The 20,173-nt window shown below is 32.8% G+C and overlaps 1 protein-coding gene across 2 annotated transcripts in view; it reads right to left on the bottom strand.

The window, feature by feature from the left end:
* Positions 1-20,173, bottom strand: part of LOC118189003 (homeobox protein engrailed-1a-like) — a 103,745-nt gene that overhangs the window by 28,015 nt on the left and 55,557 nt on the right. Inside the window, exon 2 of one of the 2 annotated variants that reach the window (XM_035359533.2) lies at positions 5,587-5,658. The exons of the other annotated variant lie outside the window; for it this stretch is intronic. Within the exon in view, the coding sequence (XP_035215424.1) occupies positions 5,587-5,658 (72 nt within the window). The remainder of the gene's footprint in view (positions 1-5,586; positions 5,659-20,173) is intronic. 2 annotated transcript variants of the gene reach the window in all.

Genomic DNA, 20,173 nt, shown 5'->3' with positions numbered 1-20,173 from the left:
TTTACATAACCGATCTGAGATCGAATACATTTCGGAGCAAAATATGAAATTTTTCGCTTAGAAAAATTGAGTTGATTTTGCCGTAGGAATGTCAGCATGGAAAGCTAAGGAATAGTCAGTATGGAAAGTTAAGTTTGTAAGAAATAAAAAGTGAATAGAAAACTGTAAAGTGGAAAACTTTCAATTTTCATTTTACAAAGAGCAAATTGTGTACTATTTCATGGTCATCACTGTAACTGAACTGAAATTATCAGATTTCTTAAGCTGTTGAGGTTATTAAGATATGAGGTTCCTGAGCAGAAAATGGCATAAATCCATGCTGAATAGCTTTGATAAAAAGACAGATATATTAAAATTTTTAAACACATAACTAGTAAATTGAAACAGCTTTATGTGTGATAACAATAACTGAGTTATCTTTAATCTTGTGGAGGAAACAGCTATCAACAAGAAATTGCACAGAAAATTATAATGTTAATAAAAATGTACGAAACTGCTTAGCTTGTACACTGAGTATGTTTACCAAAGTTATAGTACATCAGTAATCGTTTTTCTTGACACAGATAAGTTCGTCGTTACCATCAGATACTTAATAGTGTGAATATAATGAGAGACAATACAAGACAAATACAAAATATGAATAGTGCAAAGGAGTAATATATTTAAGGGCACCAAACAAAAGCTTTTTTTAAAAAAAAAACCGTCATTAAGTCTGGTCTCTTAGAACGTCTTCTATGTCAGTACTGTGATGTTTTGAAGAACTCAATTTAATATGAAATCTTCGGATGATTACCCAATGAAATATATTTTGGGGGGTGTAACTTTATTTAAACTTTATGACAAATGTTATGATTTCAAATTGCATAACTGCATTTATTTAACTTTCAGCTTTAGTAACTGACGTCAACCAATGGCCCATTTTTTAAATCCAGATAATTTCAAGCAAAATGATATTTTATAATAATCCCAGATGATGATTTTTTATGACTTTGCTTAAAATTAGTTCTTTTTGTGGGCTTGTTTTTTTGAAGTTAAACAAAAGAAAGAGACATATTCCTTGTCCTCAAATGGTTCATCATCTGTGGGCAAAATCTATAAATTTGAATCTCTTGGAAGATGTTCCTTCACATTTCCGCATTTATATTTTGCGTCCATTTTCATGAAAAGTGGAATTATGCCACTTGTCCTCTGAACCCTTCTTTCTTTGCTAAAATTTAGGCCAGAAAAATTTGTTTAAAAGAAGTTACGATTTTAAAAACTTGTAGAACTTTTATTTGAACTACTAACTACAACATTTTTTTCCTGATGTTCTACCTTTTAATTTCTATCAGTAGTTTTTTAATTGCAGTCCATTCTACAAATATTTTAATTTCAGTGTTAATTTTACTTTTGCGGACATACAATTTAAAATACAATGTTTGACGTAGCTCATATATTTTCAGCGTAAAATCTCGTAATTTTAGACCAAAAATCAAATTAATACACAGGTACTTAAAATAGAGTTGTTATAATTATTCCTTATTATGAAATTATTTCACTAAAAGCTGTACGTTTTCCACTGAAGGCCAACTATATGAAACCATTGCACACTGTGTATTCTAGTGAAAAAATTTCGCTAGGTATTATATGTGCAACTTTAGCGTCCAAAATTACACTTATGATTCATCTGTTACTAGAAAGCGCTGGATGCACAGCAGTTACCGTGTCTCTTCTGTGTGTAACGTTAATTAAAGTCAGCTTCTCTTAGCTAGTGTTCTACGAAGGAACCTTACTTAGAGAAAAAGCTTTCACCAGATTTTATGTGATCAGTTACCTAACTGAAGTTATATATAGGATCCTAAAATTTAAAAGCTTCAAAAATCTACTTAAAGTGCCACAAGGCTTCATAGCATTAGAATTTAACTTGACTTTCTGGCACTAAATGCAAATAAATTATAAGGTGTTTTCTCCTTCCTTCCAGCATGCCTTCGGGGTGTAACGGCACCGCACTCGGTGCATATTCGAAAGATCCATGATCGAGTCCCGGCTAGGCATTGCACATTTCTCGCATCTCCTGCTGCATAAAAACCTAAGGCCTCTCTCTATAAGTGGCACCCGAACTAAAAGGGGGTGGAGAATAATTCGTCACCACCAGGATTTGGCAAATCAGTCACATAATTCCCAGTTGTTCTTTAAAAGGGAGAGTATATAAGGTATTTTCTCCCTCCTTCCAGCATGTCTTCGTGATGTAACATTAGCACATTCAGCGTGTATTTAAGAGGTCCAGGTTCGAGTCCCGGGGAGGGCATTGCACATTTTTCACATCTCCTGCTTCGAAGAGAACTAATGACTCTACAAAATAAACAGTTTGTAATAATAATTTAAGGAGTTCTTAATTTTAATTTTTACTTAAATATTTGTTTTATAATAGCTAAAATGGGAAAGGAAATCGGAAAGCTGTCATAATACATAATATTTGTAAGGAAATTATACAGACTTATCCATTTCGGAAGACAAAATTATTATACTGTTATATATATTCCTAAAGATTTTTAATGCCTGTTATGAATGTTTAAAACGTTTTAAGAGAAGAGCCAAAAAGCAACTTTCCGAAGTTCAGAAATGCTAGTATTTTCCTAAAAATTCCTTACTAATTGGAGAGGAAATGTAATATTAAAATCCAGATTTCAGTCATCATTGGTAGAGGCATTTAAATTACAATATGTGGCTTTATATGAAATAAGAAAGGAAATATTCTTGCTTATGGGCTTTTTATACTTCTGAGCAATAAATTGCTCAGAACAATTAATTTGATCGCTTTGTATATAAGCTAATGCACAAGCAAAAAGTACGGTATACGTTGCAAACACGAAATCTGAGCATAACTCTATTACTTCTAAATGCGACACATTTAGGACAGCTATAATTCAATGTTCTCTTATTTCCTGGAGCAGATACCGGTAGTCTTGAATACTGGAGATAGCTACTACATGCCATATTTTAACAAGATATTATCTCAATGTGCAATAATTTCATAGAATTACACAATTATGTGAGCTGCGAAAGATATTTAATTTGTTACGGACCCCTTCTAAACCGGTGTTCCAACTGTAGGAAGACTAGACACTCCATTTATTATACGTTATGAGAAAGATTTTTGGTGTGTTTATTCGAGTGAAGGAGCATTGCTGTAAATCAGACTAGAGTATGTCTACGACATGGAATTAAAATGATTAATTCTTATAGTAAAAAACAACAAAAGCAAATTGTTAGATATATGCAGAAACATTATTAAAAGGCGATAAATGTTCTAGCAGCGTAGGGAAGGTTTTTAAGAATATTAAAGATGACGCTTTTGCTGTCATTGTATTTAACAGGCACGTCTGTGTTTTTTTGGGGGGGGGTCTGAGTGTAAATAGATAGACTGTATTAAAACTAGAAAAAGAAAAACCCTGAGATGCTGCTAATAATGAGAGAAAAAATTAGTAAATCGTTTCTTGTTGCACCTAATTTCTGTCATTCTAGTGCAACGCTTACTGATATCTTAAATTTCTTTCTTAACATGATGCTTATTTTAATCTAAAAATTATGAGTGAATATCTTATTTTTCTTCCTTTTCTTTTTTTTTTATAATATTTTATATTAAATTTTTCTTGTACTTGTTATATTCTAATCTTTTATTCTGAAGACTATTTTACTCTTTTTATTGGGTAACTGAAACAGTTGAAGCTCTTCAAACCTGGAGGAAATCCATAATTTAAATTATGCAATTAGCTTATCATATTATATTTAGCAAATTTAATCACACATTAAAATCTTTTTAATTCTTTGGAGCTAATCCCTTCAATGACCAAAAGGCAAAAGCTAGAGAAAGCAATTCTAATTAGAATTAGACTCACATCTCTGTGAGGCAAAAGACCTTCTACGTTAAAATTTCGTCTTTTTTCTCGTAGAAATATTAGTGGAATTTCTCCCTCAGAAATTTTTCCTTCCTATAGGCCCTCAGGTATTTCTCACTAAATCCTCAAGTGCTTTAACAATTAATTAATTAACTAAAATGCCTTGCAAGCAAGTTTTCTGTCTGTGAAATATATAAATTGTATGAGAATCAGGCAGTAGATTTCAAATTAAGATCATTAAAAATTACTTCTAGGTCTTAAATTTTCAAAACTTCTATTCTACACATGCTTAATTCAATCTTCCCAAAGATTAAGTGAAATATTTTATAAAAAGATTATAATGTATTTCTTCCGCATTCATAGTATGCCTTCGTAGTGTAGTGTTCAGCACGCTCAACGCGTATTCGAGAGGTCCGTGGTTCGAGTCCCGGCGAGGGCATTGCTCATTTTTCACGTCTTCCTGCTTCAAATCAACCTAATGTCTCTACAAGTTCATGGTTTTATTCGGGATTATTTAAATATATGCGAAGTTAAGTTAAAACAAATATAGTTATGCAATAAAATTATGCGCAAGCAATATGACGATTGACTATAAAGATAATTTTTAAGGTAGCAAACAACTTTAATACCGAAAACATTACCTATTGTAACACTCTGAATTTATTTCTTGCGAAGATTTGATTCGGCAAGAATTGACTTGTATCTCAAAGGTACTGCATTAACTTGCACGAAAACTAGTTTTCAAATCTCCTTTACATCATGTTACACATTTACTTCTCTAAAGGCATCGATTGTGCATGATCTACATCATTTAGAATTAGTATGTTTAACATATGAAAATAACAAAAAAGCAAGCGAATTTTCTCGAGTGCGAAATGCACCATTAAACATCCTAATAATCATCAAAACCATCCTTATTCAAATTCTTTGATTACATAACAATTTAAAATAATGTGATTGATAATTGATTAATTTTATCGCGTAAATTAGACTCACTAGATTTAAATCAGAAAGCATTCAAATTTTTTAATATATCAATATTATGGCAATATATTTTTGAAATCTGGCTTGACTAATCTTTAAAAAGAAAGTAAACTTGAGATCAACTAAGCGTTTTTCTTTGCAGAAGCCGCCAAGACAAGTGTGGTTAATAATTACTTTTAATCTCCGAATCTTAGCGATCAGCTATAGTCTTATCTCCGACTCAGTGCTGTAAGCTACCTGAAAAGTACGTTTTTGTCTAATATGTGTTTGACTCTTTCTTTAATGTATAGTTACCCCACCCCCTGAAAAAAAGTTGTTGTGCTTTTAAGCAGTTAAAAATAGTTTCTTACTTTTAGACCTATGCAAAGTTTAGAACATAAGAGCAACTTAAATCAAATTTCTTATACTCATTACGATATTTTATTTTTACTGGAGATTTCTTATGAAATATTGGTACAGACAAAATATAAAACAAAATAAAAATAAATTTTTAAAAATAGCGTATATGCAAGGAAATTTCTTGTTTTTGTCTTATTTAATTAAATATCAAATAATCTATGCATCTCTGTTTATAAAATGATAAACTGACGATAATGGCTCAAAATATGACAGCCGACTAAATGATATATATACATATATTCATATATATACATATATATAACACCGGAGAATATTTGGAACCACCTTCGTCGATTTAGAATATAAGTACTCAAATATGTCTCACTTCCGTTGTCGTCTGTAAAGTCTTGACCGGCGCTGTCCTTCTTAGGATGTTTGGACCTGATTCTGCGAGGACCTGATAAAGATAACACAGGACGGAGCCTATTAGATCAGCCAGAACGGCTTCATGTTTCTCAAGGCGAATACACATGCATATAAGCGTACCTTTTTTTGCATCGGAACGCAATACGATATATTGAAAAATAATACAAAATGTTTTTCAAGCAATCTTTTGAGGCCCTGGGGCTAATATAGCTCCCTCCAGCATTTACTTTTGCTCTAATAAATTAAATACCTGCATTTAACTTAGAATTCCTTTAGAAATTTTCATTATTAACATTTAGTTTAATAGAGCAATCAAAATATATATACTACTGCACTATCTGTATACGTACTTAATTTTCCAGTTTATCTGGTTTTCTGTCGACACTCATGTTTAAAAGCAAATAAGATAGCACATATGCATTTGCTTAGCTTTAAAAGAAAGATATTATCACTGTTATTACTAGCCAATATAAAATATATTTCCCTTTCTCGTTTCGAACATTATTACAGGGTATTTAAAAGAAAAAGAAAATAAAAAGTATTTCAGTATTCTGGTACTTCAAATATATAAATATATTTTTTAAAAAATTCTATCTTTATATATGTCTTCCGGTTTTCTAATAAATTAGTGGATATTTTACGTAATTAAACAGTAATCCAATTATCTTGTTACCTTTAAAAGGCAGTTAGGCAATATATTGTGTGCTCAGGGGCATGCAAATAGACTCAACGCAACTTACTGGCGAGGGAATTATTTTGCTGCATTCTTTTATATGAATTAGCTGTGAATTAGCGGAAGACAAGTCATTCGCAAGATAAGGCACGCTAAAAAGATAAACACATCAGGTGTGCAATCACGATCTTGATAAAGACCTTTTTTCATCGAGAGCAAATCTCGTGTTCTTAACGTATCGTGATAACCCTTAACGCTACTCCGATTCCCGCCGCGTGCATGCAATTAGCATATCATTTGAATATTAATACGAAACGAAAGACGCGGAGAATAAGCTTTTAATATTATAGGAACTTAAGTGAAAGGTGACTCAATCATCTCCTGAACCGGTTCTTGAGGATCAGACGGCGAAGAGAGACATCGGATCGAATCAAAGTCCGCATCAACGTCATTTAGGTTGAAAAACATCTCCAGCAGCTAACGCGAAAATTGATTTGCTATTTTTTTTTTCACCCATCTTATTCTGATATTTTTAAAGAATGATGTACCTTTCATATCGCAAATAAAGTTTTTTATTTTCAATTATTTGGTTGGCTGATCGATAGATTTTCCTGCGTTTTACACTGAAGTGTACCTCGTTCTTTTTCTTGAGGAATATCATGGTCAGTATGAACAATGCAATGCAATTTAAAAAACATACATATGATGTAATTGGAAATGCCTATCTAAGCATTGCAAGATTCATATGACTGACAGTATCAATGGCGTATTAATTATTATTGTTTATTATATAAGTTCTCGTCTAAGAAATTAAAGAGCAAACTAAATTCGGCTTAATCAACATAACTTCTTACTTGAAATTTCTTATCCTGTTTATATATTACAGAGAAAAAAAAAAAAGTGAAGTAACTTATCACTGGTGTTAAATGTATGCAGCACAGTATGCAAGAATAAGCTTTTAGCCTGATGAATATTAAACCATCCTAAGTTTAATCTGTTAGATAAACGTCGAAGTTGTAAGTTAAAAAAACCCCAAGCATTTCGTGCTCTCTCTTTTCTGGTATTTAATCTCTCGTTCCTGTTTTATAACCTTTTAAGTATACTTCAGCAGCTTCCTGATTTTATTTGAAAGTCCGAAATTAGTTTTTATTACATCATTAAAAATTTTCATTGATATCATGATTGCACTTAGTCTACAACGACTTTGAAAAATAAGGAATAAATAAATAAAGTAAAGTAGCTACATTTAAAGCAAAATTCCTTGTTCAAAAAGATCACATAAACATGAATAAATTAAATAGCTTGGTTCTCTCTCGTCCAAAATTAGCAGATACAGAACTCGCAATTCAATTTTTGCTTGTGACTGCTCATAAAATGTTTTCGTGAAATCAGTAAGCATGATATAAAATTTAATTTTATTTTGCCCTTAAAACGATCTACATTTTTATAAAAGGTTTTCAGGTATTTTGATAAATCTTTATAACAAACTCACAGCAGTCTACATACTTCCTAAGTTGAATTCATGTTTATATCATAGTAAATAATAGCAGCAATTCAGGCAGTTTTTACTGCGAGATGATATGAAACACTCTTACAGTAATCATAATTTAAAATCCTGGCACTAATTTTGTTCAAGAGATATGCAACAATTGACTTAAGCTGACTACACGAGATTTGACTATCACTAGAAACGTTTTCCGAATGTGTAACGTGAATACGAGCCAATTCCTCTGAGAAAGCTGTCCATGAAAATATATCAACCCTTAGCAGATACTTCCAGGCTTTGTCTTAGCTGATTAAATAAACAATCAATCATTAGATTCGAGTTTAAGAATTGGATGTAAGTTAAATCCCGATTAACTGGGATTACGAATTAATCGGATCATGTTCTTTTTTTTTTTAAATGTTAGATTTGTTTAGTGCGAAACGATGAAAGAACTTTTCTAGGGAAAATGCAGAAAGGAGAAGAAAACGCATAGGATAACACCGTTAATAGCAGATAATATCACAACATTCGAGAACTTTTTTCTCCACAACAGTCTGTACTTTAATTTTATATAATACTATATAACTGAAATATGTAAATATTATTAAGTCATCCATCAAAATAAATTGCTAAATTATAAAAATAAATTAAATGCACAGCTATAAATTTTCCGTTTCCCATTGCCTTCTATGAAAATATAAGAGTAATATAGGCGAAAACATTGCTCTTTCTTAAAATTAGCAAAGTAATAACCTTATGTTTGGAGTACATTAGGCAAGAACTTAGTCGATTTTGAGAGCAAACAGGTACTGGTCCCTCTTTATCAAAAGTGAAGAAATCTGCACAACTGGAAGGCAGCGGGCACAACGGTCGTATTTATATCCTACAGCAGTAAAGCAAACAAGAAAGTAGCGCCATCTGTCGTCAAAAATCTGCTTTCTAGTCCTGCAGAATTCTTTACTTCTGATGAAGAGGGACCTGCACTTGTTTGCCCTCGAAATCGTTTGAGTTCTTAACTAAATCTACGCCAAACACAAGATTGTTACATTGTTGCTTTGCTAACTTTATGTTTCACGTTGTCGTGTTTCTATTCTTTTCTTATTGTTCTTTCTATTTTAAATGTTTTCACTTATTTTAAAGCCCACCAGCGGCCGAGCGGTCGCTGAACACTGGTAGTTCGGTCCGAGGTTCGAGTCCTGCGAACGGGCTGGCTGCATGGGCGTTTTCATGGTTTTCCCCATGTGTAAAGTGTATACGAGTCAGTTTCCCTTAGAAAGTCCTCCACGAAGGCATCTCTCCTCTTAGGCAGAATAGGCTTTGCCATAATTAAATACACACCACCATCACTTATTTTAAATCTTGATTTATTTTACATAACGAAGTAAACTTATTCTCCAAATAAAACTGCTTAAAAATACAGGTAAATTGGGAATAATACTATTTTTTTTTTTTCGTTAATTATAATATGGGATATTCCTCTTTCCTCCCCCCCAACTGCTGTCATATTAACCATAATCTGAGTTTAACTATGGAACGTCGTCTCCGGTATTATACCTCGCTTGATATGGAGTATACTTTAATAACTTTATGACATTATAATACCTAATTTTAATACAGTTATGATGTTATACCTATACTTAGCTGTTTATCTCTCTGTTAATAAAAATAAGATTATAGCTTGGAGCATAATAGCACGTGAGCCATCCAGGCAGCAGTGAAAATAAAAAATAAAAAATAAAAATAAAAAAAAAAAAAAAAAAAAGAACATGGTTGATATTTATACGTAAAATACTGAGGAATTTTTTGAAAAACTCGAATAAACTAATATGAGGGGGGGGGGACTAATTTGAAAAATTCGAATTCTCTTGCAGTCAATAGCTGTAATTATTATTTTAATATGAGTATTTAAATTATAAAATAAAAACATTCTTAAACTAATTATTACTTCCTTATGTATTTACATACTTATAAAAGTTCATTGAACTGCCAAATGACTGAAAGTTAGGAATAGGTGATTTTTCTCCATTTCATAACTGAGCTAAATAAGAAGTTACTCATGACCTAAAATTTATGAATCGTATCTTAAGTAATAGCGTATTTCAGCATGTTATACTAAATCCCTAAAATGCATTAACACCACTTTATGCTTTTATACTTTTTCCCTGAAAAGTAAGGGGGGATTCTGCGTCCGGATTAGCCGTTAAGCTAAATAAGCACGTGCGTGGGATACCATAAGGAAGGGGCACTACAGTGATTTTCCTTTCCTGGGTTCTATATGAACCGCCTGGAGCAAAATTGCGAGTGGACTAGTCGTGAGATAATTCCGAAAAATAAATAGGTTACCTTAGAAAGTAAGTAAATTCATTGGCAAATATAAAGAGGAAATCAGAAGCGTAGCTGCACATGTGAAGTACATGTAGTGTGTTCCTATATCTTAGAAAAGAAAATTGGAAATTTAAATCTGAAACTTAATTTCTTCATTTCAAGTAAAAGTCAAGTTCCCAAGAACCTGAAACTTAAAAACACGTGAAATTCTGTACATATTTATTAGCTGACTAACTGTGCACTTCGCGAGATGAATCTGAAAGCTATGAAAGTGCTATAAAGGAAATGCCACCAGATGTTAAATATAAGGCAACACAGATTCACGAAAACCGGAAACAAGTACTCGATGATGAAAATACATTAGAAGGTATAGGTACATGCCAGAAATAAATCGTAAAATGGTAAAGTAGCATAGTGGTAAGGAAGGCAGTTGCCATAGCCGTGAGTTAGGTTTCGAACCCAGGAGAAGAGATTATTAGATTGTATTAAATTCACTACCGTTTAAAAGTACCTCTTTTAATATTCGAAGTAAGCCGCTCAGACGGTATAGTGGTTAGGGGAGACAACTGCGGTACCAAAGGACCCGGCTTCGAATTCCGGAAAAAGCATGGATATAACTTGTTCGTCCCTTCGTAGGAGGTAACGATGGCCGCCTATTAGGTGCCTCCATAATAAAATTAGTAACGGTGGCCGTATCAGGCCTTAGTAGCGGCGAAAGCCTAAAAATGGCTACTATCCGCCGTAAAGGAAAAAAAAAAAAAAAAAGATTCGAAGTAAGATATTTTTCCGAGCTGGAATTCAAATAAATCTTGAAATGAGATGGCTTTAATATTTATTGTTTAAAACAACTTACTAGTAATGGAATACTTATCGATGTAAAACTTGGCAATAACTGAGTAAATAGAAAAATATCTGAAGTTTGAGATTCAGTAATAGAAAAATTACTGTAGAAATGCTAACAATGTCGTAAATATTATTAGCCTCACAAAAGCTGACGATCTTATTAAATTCCAGACTCGCGTGAACTTTGACTTCTCCGGGTTTTTCTATTGAAAGAATTTTAGAAAATGATGTTAGAGAAGCTGTGCAATGAGTTCAAACGCTTCCGAAAGTTCTCAGCAGGAATTTGAACCATTCAATGAATTTGCGAGACGGCAGTTAGTAAAAAAACGGTAAATAGTGTGCTGTTGGAAGCTCCAGTTTACGGCCACTTATTGGATAACTTCGGCGTTGCCGTGCTAGACAGCTGGTCAATGATAGAGAAAATAGCAGATTGCGAATGCCTCCAGAGCGTCGGAACTCCGCCCTTTCGTTCTCTGATCAGGGACGAGATACACATTGAAACAAGGCCGTTGTGAGTTGAACGTGAGACCCAACGACAGAAGTTTCGATCGAATCCACCAGCATAATGAACCTAGCATAGAATGTCGTAGGCGAAAGAGGTTCGCGAATAATTAAAAGCGAATGACGCCGTCGTTCACCTTTAGAAAAGTGCGCACACTTCATTTCCGTCCACAAAGAGTGCAAAACGCAAGCTTTGTCGCTGGTGGAGTGGGTTAAAAAACAAGAACCCCCATCCCATTAGGGCTCGAGAGGTGGAGGGAAGCTGTGGAGCATGAAGGTTTCAATTATCACGGGAACAAAGACCACACACGGCGCGCAACTCTCTTTAAACTTGGCGCAAGAAGTTTTGCGCAACACCTTTTTCTCGGCGACATATTCCGCTCAAAAATGCGATCGAGGAGCACCGGTTCTGCAGCCCGCTCGGAATCGTCTTGGGTGGTCTGATTGGTATTCATGACTCGTCTCGTCGGTACCACCTTACTCCGTAACTACCTGCATCTTGTCTCCGTGTATTTAGTGGCATCGGACCTCCCAGAGCTATCACTCCATCTTTGAGACTCGCAACGAGATAAGCTCGGAGGTGACTCGCTTTTCGGCTTTTAAGTGAGTTGTTTCTCGTGCTCTTTATCGATGGCGCAGATTTTAATAAGCTATTCCGTTGAAAAGCAATTAGCTTCGAAATGTACCGGATCAGATTCCGAAAACTTTAGCTTGTCCTCAGTGCTTCGATAGAATTTCCGAAGATATATTTTGATTGTCCAATGCCTGAAAGCGAAAGGCCTGCTGACCCATTTCTTGCATGCAAATTGTTATCCATTATAAAGTTTAAACTACTATAGGTTGCACTAGCACTTTAGTCTTTGGGTTATCCTGTCTTCCTTTTGTAAAAGAATATCCGTCTCTTTTTCAGGATTCCTAATTACGTCTTTGACACAATTTTCTAGTAGGCTCTTAGATATTTCTGAATAATCCGACAAGTTGTAATAAAATAAGAAAATTAATGCATACAGTTTTTTAGCTCTAAAATGGTATAACGAGGTAATTAAAAAGAAGAAGAAGAAGAAGCAGACATGTCTTCAGTTTTTTCTGATTACACTCGATCTCTTCGAAGTATTATATTTTACCAGAAACATAGAAGCATAACTTATATATGTTAAAACTTTTCTTTTAGGTTTAACTCTTTACTGAATATTCTCCAATATTTGAGCTTTGTGCAATCGCAATTGTATACTTTCTCATTTGTTTGCCTAACTGTCCATTTAGACTACCTGTTCCTTTTATCTCAGGGCTACGTTAATTTGAAAGTATTATTAAATATAATGACAACTTCACAAAATGTAAACCCAACTCTGGAAAACAAAACCATTAATTAATAATGAAAAGACTGAAGAATGCCTGTTTTTCCAGAAAGCATCGTAAGGGAAATGGATCACTTTCGCGTTAGCAGCAACGGAAAGAAACTACTAACATCCCATTTTGGCTGCCCTGTCGATCGCCGGTGGTGTATTTAATTATGGCAAAGTACACTATGGCTATCTGCGTAAGGGGAGGGATGCCTTCGTGGAGGACTTTCTAAGGGAAACTGGGTCGTATACACGTTACACATGGGGAAAACCACGAAAACACCCATGCAGCCAGCCCGTTCGCGGGATTCAAACCTCGGACCGAACTACCAGTGTTCAGCGACTTTACCGCTCGACCGCTGGTGGGCCTCTGTCTATCGCCGGAAACGATCCTCAATAAACAATCAGCGTTTTGCGGCGTTAGCCTGCCCGTCACTGATGAACCGCTAGAAATAAAAGGACTCAGCTACAGCAGTAAAATTCGGATCCTAGAATTAGCAGTTGGATTTTGCCATAAATACCTATTTATGTTGCATTATACAGGTCAGATTTTTCAGATGTTCTCTAGTACTTCATTTTTTTTTAAATTTTGTTATGTTGCTGAAAAATACTACGCTTTTTTTTTTTTTTCTTTCTAAAATATATGAATTGTTTATAAAACGAGTAGGGAATTTGTGTTACTCTGAGCTGATTTTAGCTGTTCACAAATTGGGAAACGCCCCTTTATTTTCACAAGAGCACAGTAACACCAATTTTCTCAAAATCTATTACACGGGCATTACTATCGAGCTCTAACAATGCTAACTCTACTTTGTTATCGATCCTTGCGTATTAAAGAACTACTGTTAGCTGCTTAATTTATGTAACTCTTTGGATTTTAGTTTTATAATTGAAATAAAAAAGAGAAGAAACAGAAAACTATACAGGCTTCCGAATTCTAAATGACATTCTCTTGATAATACAAATAATAACGTATGCAGTACCAAAAGAAGGACAAATTCATTTAGAGCTTGCTTTTGAAGACTTACCAAAGACAATATTAACAGGCTTGATATAATGAAGAAAAATGAATAGGAATCATTAATGAAGATATTTGCTGTTTCAGACGTCAAAGTAACTCAGGAAAAGGAACACTGTATATGAATGACAAAATTAATCATAATTTCAAGAAACAAGTTTTAAAGCAGTGCTTCTTTGAAAATACTGCATTATTTACTCCCTAAATTAAACAAACAAAATTTTTAGTCTTAAAATTTACAGCTGTCCGTGACTAATCATAATTCAAATTTGAAAGCTATTCTATAAATGAAGAATAATTAATAGTTTAAAACGACTGCACTCTGATTTCACTAAAGCTCATCTGGAAAAATTGAATAAATTAATAACTTTGCTATAATTTAACGTTTTTCAAACTGCATATTTTTGTGGTCTTTATCACGAAATCGCGATCAATTTCATCACGAAATTTGCTAACTATTAAGTTTGTTCTGGAAATATGAGAAGATATCAGTTTTGGGAGAAATGCAATACTGTTTTTCATTCAATCCTTTAATAATTTGCGTGACTTATAATATTCAAATGTAGTGAATTTTGGCTCTTAATTTATTTACTGATAACATATTTCTTCAAAATAAACTGTAATAACAAAAATAAAACTAAAGAATACTAAAGGTAATTTTTCTGTATGAGTGGACTAATATCAAAGCGGAGTTCAGGCATTCCAAATCAGCATTTCTGATTGCAGTGGTAAACATGGATTTTAACACAAGAAACATTTATTGAGTTTCTAACTTAAGTTTTTGAGTTAAATTAAAAGGAGCATTAAAAACATTTTATCATCTCCAGTTTTTTTTTTTACAATACAATTTTTTTAAATATTGCTTTTTGGGGATTTTCGGTATCATTTGACAGATAGCTAAGGCTGATTGAACAATAAATAATAAATATTTATGATTAAACAGTTAAGCTGGTTTATTTTATTAAGATATTTAATATATTGACAAACTTAATATGCATTAATATATTCAATTTATTTTTTAATACTTAAATAATCAAAATATAAGATAAAAGATTCATTTTTATCTAAGACGAAAATGAAAATATAGATAAAAAGGTTCGGCATATATTTAAGAATAAAGCAAAATCTGAAAAATCGGATAAAATGTTTTTAGGAAATGTTCGAACAGATGAGTTGAAGATACCGAATTCACAGATTTGAAAAGTATTTTGATATTTATTTCCAAATCAAGCTTAGAAATGTTTTGTTGGTTATCTTTTTTTATCGTAAATTGAGTAAATCAAATAATGCTTTATATTTCAATTAGAATTTATCAGTCAGAGCCAGACAGCAGAGTCTACAATGGGGCTTTAGTACATCATATACCGTATATTCCGGCGTATAACGGTACAAAGAATAAGATCAAAATTTACAGGTGCCCGTTAGACGCCGGGGATAAAAATGATGGATTTAAAAATAAGTAATGAGGATAAAAAAAAAAAAAAAAAAAAAAAAAAAAAAAAAAAAAAAAAAAAATAGGTTTCTATAGGTACCTAAATGCTGTTTATTTAAAAGAAATGCCATAACTTATGAAAAAAATGTTCATTATTATGAAAAGTTCGTCATCTTCGTTGTCCGTTATATCTTCAGGCATATCATGGAATTCTGTTTCATATTCACGATCAAACTACTCTGATCCATAAATAAATAATCATCATCATCCGTTCTATCTTCCATCAAAATCAAACACCCTCGTTGCAACACGATTTCCATTTTTTTTTTTTTTTTTTTTGTTTGTTTGTTTGTTTTCTGCCGCGGGAGCCATACTTACTACTTAAAGGAACACTAGATTAACTGTATTTCAACTAAAGCAAATTCGATTTATTAAAGCCCTCGATTTTCACTTCAAAATCACAGTTTCAAATGGCTACAGAAAGAGAAAACATCTAATTCTTAGTTCCACGAATTCATTCAGGTTGGAAGTGGATTCTTACTCCAAATTATAAACCCCTTTTCTCGAAACCATATATTAGCAATTTTAGACGTCTGCATTGAATACAATCCACCCTCTTTGCAGGAATATTTACTCCTTGAAGCATTTAACCCACACACATATTGTTCCCCTTATCGCTTGACAAAACGGTGTGCCGTATATTCGAAAGGCTAATACAATAAGTCGATCGAAAGGCTAATACAAATCTTCGAATAAGTGAACTCAAAAGATAAGAGTATTGCAGATGTATCTTTTAGGTTTCTTCGTGAAAAATTGAGTGCGTGTTATACGGCGAATATACCTAAAAATTTTAAAATGTATGTGTATTGTCTGGAAATGTGAAGTTATTATCAAGAGGTCTATATTAGATAATAAGTAGACAATACACACGCAACACACACACACATGTACATATAGCTATTATCAAAGGGTGTATATTAGATAAGAAGTAAATACACCAACGAGAGAGTCATTCATTCAGGTAATTCTGTTATGTGGGGAATGATTTGACAACTAACGGTCAGTCACGAAGCTTGACTTCACTAGATTAAAAAAAAAAAAAAAAAGTTATGATGTAGATTTTAGCTCTAAAGTGTCTATTCAAGACACAAAAATGGGACTCTGATATCTGCTATTAAGGTCTATGAGGAACAACTGTCAAATCTTCAGAGCCTGAGTTAATGATTCTCAGCACTTTGTCGTATCCATAGTATGATTTAAACGTAAGATCATTTGTCAGATTTTTTTTTTTTTTTTTTTTTTCATCTTACAAAGGTAAAAACAATTAGTGGTAGTTCAAAATACAGTTCAGTATATTTAATGTTTGGAAAATTGGATGTATCTTATTTTTCATCTATTAAAGAGCCATTACGTTACTGCGAGAACTTATCTGTATTATATCCTCCTATGCATCTAAAGTGCAGAAGGCGCACAATTTGAGACAAATATTACGAAGTTCTAAAGCAACAGCAAAATTATCCTACTTTCAAAGTAAGTATCTGTTTCACTGCGAATCTCATTTATCAAGTGATGGAGAAAAATTGCTTATGTATTTGAATTCTGAGTAAAAAGTTTTGTTAGGATCAGGTATTTCTTCTCGATACAAAGAAAGTTAATTTATACTTAGTTACTTAGTTTTTTAAATTTATTGAATAGATTGAAAAATTTGTTTAGAATGCTTGTAATGCAAACATACTGACTCATACAAAATGCTTTCAAAGATGAAAAGTAATTAATATTCTAAAATAAAAATACTAACAGAAGACAGGCAGAATATAAAATCATTTTTAAGTGTACTAAAATTTCATTCTGATGAATTTTAAATTTCAGAATGTGGAAGCTGAATAAATTCCGTCATAAATGTCATGAAACGAATTTTGCACTCTGTTCGCACTAATTTTCCCGGGATCACATTAGAAAAGAATCATAATCTTGTTCTGATGCATTATTATCGTTAAACGTGTTCATTAATACTTAAATTTTCCTTGTGATCATAATGTTGTCTTTAAATATTTATTGAATATTATCTATCCTAAAAGAAGGAAGAGAAATTTGAACTCCAAAGGTACACGAAATTCAGCCTTAGACTGACGTTGGCGTTTCAGTGGAGAATGATATGGACTCCTTCAAAGCGCAATGCAGCTGACATTGAGCCAAGTATTTGTGTGAGGAGACACAACGTAGAAAATCGAAATGTCATGCACAAAGAGTATCTTCTAAGAGAATAAGTGAAAACTTTTCCAAACAGGCCTTTATATAGATTATAGAAAAGACAAATTTAATCTCTTATGCATATTTTTCAGAAGTTTAGACATTCATTGGTGTAACATCTACCTGAATTTAATAAATACTTTGAACAAGATGAGATAATGTTCAAAGTTCTTAAGTTACGTTACAGAACGAATGTACACTGAATTTTATGAAGCAGAACAGTTGCTTTTGCTCGCAGCTCACACAGTTCATTGTAGGGCATTAATGTAAAGAACATTCAGAAATCTTAAAGTACTGTACCATGTAGCTACGCTTCTTAACTGCTCAGTCATGATTTTGCACCGTCCAACGGGAATATTCCTGATGATGCACAATTTATTCTTCTACGAGAAATGATAATAACTACTACTAAAAGTGCATTTCATTTGTTTACATATCCTTGTTTTGTTTATTTATTTGTCTTATCAGTAAAAATTATTTTCAAATTATTTATATTTAAAATTTACTTCATTTTATTTCTTAAAAAATAATTAGAAACATAATTTTAAATTGTTAATTTTCAACGCTGCAAAATTTCTCCTTAGTTAAATTTTTATGTTAATTTCAGTTTTTCATTTTACGATTATTAAGCATTTAATGCAACACAGCATTTCATGTTTAAATGCGATGCTTTAAATTTCTTCGATTTTTCTGAATGAGCAGGAATTTGTCCATTTGGATATTTTTTCGGGTCACTGTAAACATCGAGATATCAAAAATTTATAGTACAGATGAAAGAATTCTACAAACTTCTCTTTTCTTCTTATGTTTAACTGATATGCTTATGGGAGCTCGACAATAACAATGTAACACAAATTTCAAACATGCTTAGTTGTCAGTAAATACAATCACATCCTATCAACAAGGTGTCAATTTATTCTTTCTTTTCGATAGAAGGCATCAAGGTTTAGGGTAGCAATATCACGGATATTGTATTTTAGCTTTAATCCTGTTAAAGACTCTAAGCTGGCTTCTTAGTATACCTATAGTAAAACCCCACACGTTAATACTCCATAAAGAGAAATTGATTTGACATGTAAATAGCGTATCACGTTCCTGTTAAAAGCCAAGGCAAATAGTCACAAATACAGAGCCTCTGACTTCCTCAAGCAGTCGTGTGGAAGGCGCGATGCAAATTGTTCCAGTTCCAATGACTTTGAACTTCTAGGGGTTTACTTCAAGGTACTAGGTAATATAATACACGTCTAGAAAACTTTAATGGCTACTATTACTTATTGAGTGAAAACTCCAATTAAAACCTTCACATTTTTCTTCAGCTATGGCTTTTGACAGAATTTCCCCCCCCCCTGTCGTGTATTTTTTTTTTTTTTTTTCCCTGCCTTTAATACACACAAGAAAAGCAGTGGGGCTGAAGCTTATTCACTACAGAAAAGATTGGTGATAGGATCGAAGAAAAAACCTACACCGTATGGCGTAAGCTAATACTATTTCAAAGAAAAAAATGTGAAATGTGGACATGTGAATAAGTAACTATAACAAACTGTTACAGTGTTCTCGCTTCATCTATTCAATTCGTAAAAATATTAATTTTCCAGGGGATTAATTTCTATCTTTGGCACTACAGCGGTATTTCAAACTTTTACGACATTCAGATGATTCGTGTCTATACTGTGTGCTTGCCAACGATAATCTGGTTTTACAATGAAGTACGAATGCTTCTCAGACAAACGACACGTGTAACCCATACATAGAGGTAACTTGCTCTATTTATGTTTTCCATGCTTAAATTATATTAATTGACTAATTAAAATATTCTGTAATTATTGAGCATTTAAACTCGCTTTCTGAATACTACACTATTAAACCCTTTGTGAGTCTATAAAAATTCAACAATTTAATCAGATCTGTAATGTCTTACGGTTAACCGTCATGAAAACTCATCCATCCTAAATGGGCATGTCCAGTCACTTAAGTATAATAGATTCTTGTTAGCAGGAAAAACTATTAACTGAGGGAATTATTTGTTATTGAACAAAATCTTAAAGAGCAAATCCTGAACGATAAAATTAATTGTCAGGGTTTTCTTTGCTTATTGAAATAAAAAAAAAAAAAAAAAAAAAAAAAAAAAAAAAAAATGCCATTTTACTCGGGCATCCACATTGGACTTCAGAAATCATAAAAAGAGCTTTCATTTTGATACAGCATTTCTTTTTCACTTCATCAAAAACGATAATGACACATCACTTTTGATGGACATTTCAAAAAATACTAGGGAAGGTTAAATTATGATTTACAGCTCCACTTCACAAGGAATGAACTGAAAGGAGTCTGTTTACCAAAGACCAAATGAATAAGACCTCTGAACCCTTATAGATCCATTTTCTGCTTGAATCAAAGAGAATGTGTTAGTTGCATGAGTGTTTTTCTGTACATCCCATATGTAATATGAGTACAATTTCCTTCGAAAATACTCCACAAAAACTCCATCTGAGGTAGATAGTTTTCGTATCCTTTGCAGTATTCGACTGCAAAGTAAAGAACGGAGAAAGTAAAGTTTCCAAGTCAGATATTTGCGTTATTTCGCTTACTCGTGTCCTCTGAAAAGCGGCCTGCAGAAGTTTCAGTATGAGTTCTTTCAAATATATCAGGGAGGATTAACATTAATAAATAATAGA

Source organism: Stegodyphus dumicola, chromosome X1, assembly GCF_044657685.1.
Source record: "Stegodyphus dumicola isolate Sdum_Otavi_A_Nest chromosome X1, ASM4465768v1".
NCBI lineage: Eukaryota > Metazoa > Arthropoda > Arachnida > Araneae > Eresidae > Stegodyphus > Stegodyphus dumicola.
The sequence above is the reverse complement of the archived record's forward strand: the minus strand, read 5'-3'. Positions and strand labels throughout refer to the sequence as shown.